At 47.3% G+C, this 4,725-nt stretch overlaps 1 protein-coding gene across 1 annotated transcript; it reads right to left on the reverse strand.

The window, feature by feature from the left end:
- Positions 1-318: 318 nt before the first annotated feature.
- Positions 319-4,400, reverse strand: LOC119337493 (1-aminocyclopropane-1-carboxylate oxidase homolog 4-like). The gene is made up of 2 exons (XM_037609655.1): positions 3,069-4,400; positions 319-698 (listed from the first exon to the last, which is right to left on the reverse strand). Exons 1-2 carry the CDS (start codon positions 4,131-4,133, stop codon positions 444-446), a joined length of 1,320 nt encoding a protein of 439 aa, XP_037465552.1. The 5' UTR covers positions 4,134-4,400; the 3' UTR covers positions 319-443.
- Positions 4,401-4,725: the final 325 nt, after the last annotated feature.

The raw sequence follows: 4,725 nt of genomic DNA on the forward strand, positions 1-4,725 counted from the left end.
ACTGAGACAGCAAGGATACGATGGCTACACGATGAAAAAAACTACTCCCTTTGATCAATATAAATTGACACTCCTTTCCTGCAACTTTAGTGCAAAGTTGTACTCCCTCCGTTCCTAAATATAACTTTTTTTAGAGATTTCAATATGGACAACATACAGAGCAAAATGAGTGAATCTACAATCTAAACTACATTTATATACATCCGTATGTAGTCCATATTGAAATCTCTAGAAATACTTATATTGAGGAACGGAGAGAGTACTAAAGGAGTGTCAACTTATAAGGATGGGAGGGAGTAGCATTATGTTGGGAAGCACTATGGAGAGACCACAGGAGGTGGAATAATCACATTTCATCCTCACAGAATGACACTTGCACTGAGATGGTTACATACTTTGCATGTACACAGGTTTAAACATTGTTTGGTGACGCTTGAATCAGCTTACAATTTGAAGTTCTCAAGTAGGGCTTTGCTAGCAAGGTCTCGTTTGAAGAAGGCCCCGAAAAATTCAGACATCGTGAAACTCCTGTACTTCGGTGGGTTTTCTTCAGAAACCAGGTCTGGCAGCGGTCCATAGAAAACCGAATCCCCTCGCTTCCCAGGATTGAAAAAGACGGCAATCGAAACTCTGGCTTCTTCACACGAATTCATCACCACCCTGTGGTCGACGCTCGTGTACTTATCGTTGGACATTATCTGAAGGAAGAATAGGGGGGAAAACAGGTTAGATGCGCATGAGATGATGACATTATGAAACTGCTCCTCAAAACTGTGCACTATGGGCCAGTACTTTAAGTGTCTAGATAACCAATTCACTAGCAACAAGCTGATTTATGAATCATCAAGCTCTTGAAATATTGTCTTATGAGAATTTGGGATAACTGTGAGATTATGCTCTGCTTTAGTGAATGATTTCTTTCTATGTAATAGTGTCGGTTTTTAATGATTATAACTATGAGACAGAGGATTTCCCTTTCAAAAGAGAGAGAGAGTAGATGAAAATGTAATCCACACAGCAATAATCTTCAGCGCGAGCTTTGTTCATCAACCAGCATCACATGTTGCCCATGGGACTTCAATTTCTGGTATTAATTTCTAATATATCACTTACTACCTACTACTAATACAACAGCATGTCCAACTCAAGTGAGTTGAACTGCGTTGAGCTGTAAAGTTTCAAAATTCAAACCATCAGATTTCCAGTTTTCAGAAGAGGTGGGCACTACCAAGCATTTTCCTCCTGTATACACTCGTATGTAGGTGTGTTCTGGGGCACCACCTGTATCATGGTTCAACTTCAATTCCTTTGATGGTCTGGCCGTCATGGGACTTTACAGTTGTGATGCTTCAAACATCACTCAACAAAAAAAGAAAATCTATCTAGCTGCTGGCCAAGTGCACATTCTAGAGACAGCAGTGCTTTAATGCATAGGAGCACGTCATTGCTAGTCATAGTTCAAATTCCTCAAGCCCTCTAGGTTCTGTGTTCGAGAAAAGAAAACCCTATAGGTTCTGGATATTAATACTAGATAATGGTGGGAAGATCTAGGGAGCAAAAGGCAAGTGAGAAAATAGGAAAACAACTTGACAAAGGCCACAGGGAGAAGAGAAGCTTCCATATTGCTCAATGGATATGTATCTCGCTCTTGACAAATAAATTGCCATGAAACTTTTTTTACATTTTCTCCAAATCATTAACTGCACAAATTTGTGTCTTGATTCTTCATTAACTCTACAAAGATATTTGCTTGGTGGAGTTGCTATTTCATATATCTATTGCTAGTTCTCTGTGGAGTCAGTTTATCTTTTACAGTATACATTGCTAGTTCTCTGGGCCTTTACCTTGTGATCAGCATATTACCCACATCCAGTTCCAGTTATCTCTGATATCCTCGCTGGTTATACTGATTAGTTGTTACCATAGAGAAATCGTTTCTACCACACGTTCTTGAAACCACCACCAGCTTATGTATTTTAGTAGGAATGTGTACCCAAAGAAATAGATAGTCCGTCCATTGCAAATGTATGGCATAGTTTGACTGTCAAATATGAGCTTGGCCCGTAAATTGCTTTACAACATTTTGTTCATAGTTACAAAATTACAATCAGAAGAAATTGATTTGGAAGACAAAATGAGTAGTATCTTATGTGTATAACACAATAAGTATTACTGGATAGATTCTTGGTCAAGCATGGACTCGAGTAGTCAAAGTATGCCTAAATTTTACAGAGGGAGTAGAATGTTGGAAGTTAGAACATGTTGCTACAGAGTAAAATGGACTGCCTTTCTGCAGTTCATACATATCTGTCGGTCATACGACTTCAATCCGGACTAGTGATTCACTGATTGGATAATTAAGTGGGATAGCTGTTCACAATTTCTAGTGGTATCCTTTATGGGTACTTGCAGTTGCAGGGCTCACTAAAGCACCCTTGTTTGAGTGTCTGGTTTGTTGCCAACATATCATAAAAGAATCTGATGGTAATCCTTTTTCGATGAATCAACAGTTTTTACAAATAATCAGAGGGTGATCTAAGTTGGAATAAGAAGGATATCTTGAGTTATAACCCCTCTAGTTTGCCAAACAAGACTTTGGAGATAAAATAACTTGCAGCTACTGAACACACTTGACACTTCTCTTGATCGATTTTATGAATCAACCGGGTGGAAAATCACATTTCATATTTTCTACAATTCAGGTGGCGCACAACATGCAAATAAAATGACACCAAATGTGAGTTCAAAGCATCTACAAACGGTTCATGGGGTTATCCAGTAACAAATTATTATCATTTGTATTTTCTAGTTTACATTCTTCCATCATGAGAGTAAATGTGTTCTTGGGTTCGAAGTTTTAAGTGCACAAATTCTCACATCATAAAGTCAATTAGTACACAAATGGAAGATTTAGAACATGCCCACTGTTCCCAAATCATCTGGTTTAAGCTGAATTGGTAGCACGCGTGCTTTAGATAATTAAGTATAACATTAATCGAGTTGGCACAGATTGCAATTAGAACTGAATTCAGTTGCCAGCATTTGGGCATTGACAGAGTGCATTTTACCTGCAAGAGGTCCCCGACATTGATCACAAGTGCGCCCGGTACAGGCTTGGCATCCACCCAGTAGCTCTCCCCATCCTCATTGGTGTGCTTCACCTGCAGGCCACCTACACCATCCTGTGCAAGCACGGTGAGCACTCCCGGGTCGGTGTGCGGGACTAAGCCCATGGTGCGCTCAGGCTCCGGGCACACCGGGTAGTAATGGCAGACCATGACCTTCCCCTCCAGGCACGAGGCCTCCTCCAGAGCCGCCTCGCTGAGCCCGAGCCCCTCGGAGAGCAGTGCCATCACTGCGCGGGCCACCGCGGTGGTGTGCGCTTCCCACTCGACAATCTCCGAGCGGCACACCGGCGGGATGCGCTCCGTGTCGGCCCGCGTAGGCCCGAACCCCACCTGGATGGTGTCGCGCCAGCTCGCGGCGGCGGAGCGGTACAGGTCCACGTTGGAGGAGTAGGAGACCCCGCCGCCCATGGCCCGGCCGTAGTGCGCGGAGCGCTCGGGGGCGGGGAGCTCGTTGAAGGCGCGCACCGCGGCGAGGGCCCTCGCGGGGTAGTCGGCGGGGACGAGGGCCTCGTAGTTGACGAGGTGGAAGAAGCCCCAGTCGCGGGCGGCCGCCGCGGCGGCGGCGGCGGCGACGGGCGCGGGGAGGGAGAGGTCGACGACGGGGATGGAGACGCCGGGGGGAGCGAGCGGGACGGAGGCGTAGGGGTCCGGGTGGACGAAGAGGTCGGGGACGGTGGAGACGCCGGACTCGACGAGGCCGCGGACGCCGGTGCGGGACTCGTCGAAGGCCTTGACGAGGGCGGCGCGGTCGGACTCGGGGGCGGCCGAGGCGGCGGCGGACGCCATGGCCGTCGGGTTGCGTGCGTCCGTTGGATTCGGTAATGTGTGGAGGGGATGGGGCCGAGAATTGTGGGCCGTGTGGGCGCCGTGCAGTTGGCGCGACTTCTTATCCTTTCCGCGCGGTTGGTAGAAACCTCGCCGTGTGTCCAACCTCCCGACCGAGCCGTGTTCGGCGACGGTCAGGTGACGGCATGTGATCGGCCGTGCCGGCGAGACGCGCATCATCGTGGCCGGACGCGACGAGGCACGGTGCCTGAGACGCAGCCGCGACGGCGCTGGGAGAGGCAAGGAGCACGGCTCCGGCGGCTGCGGCTGTGCTCGACTCGGCTGTGAACTGTGATCACGGCGGCGACGGGGCTTGACTACCGCCAAGGTTCCACGGCGGCGAGGATTTTCAGTGTGATCACCTGATTTGCCTGGATCCTCGTGTGTGTACAGAAAGGGAGGAAAATCAAGAGCAAACGAACCAAATCCCTTGCGTTGACTTCTTCAAAAGTTGGCAAACCTATATGCCGACGATGCAAGGTAACTTCCCCCTGGGCCCACGATTTCCCGGTCTCCATGAGCTTTGAGCGGCTTGTACATGTCGTCTCATCGTGCCATCAGTGGAGACACACCTTCACACACCCATCAACGATGCTAAACGTACTTACCTCAGAGGTTTCAATTCAAGTGGTTTGAATGGAAAACAAACCATATCTCCAACCAAGCAACAACTGAACAGAGTAAAGTATGGAATCGGTGTGTTCCATCTCAAAAAAAAAAAAACAACGCTTAGTTTTGGTTCATACAAAAGCACGGTGGTTTCTGGTTTGTC

This window comes from Triticum dicoccoides, chromosome 7B (genome assembly GCF_002162155.2).
Source record: "Triticum dicoccoides isolate Atlit2015 ecotype Zavitan chromosome 7B, WEW_v2.0, whole genome shotgun sequence".
NCBI lineage: Eukaryota > Viridiplantae > Streptophyta > Magnoliopsida > Poales > Poaceae > Triticum > Triticum dicoccoides.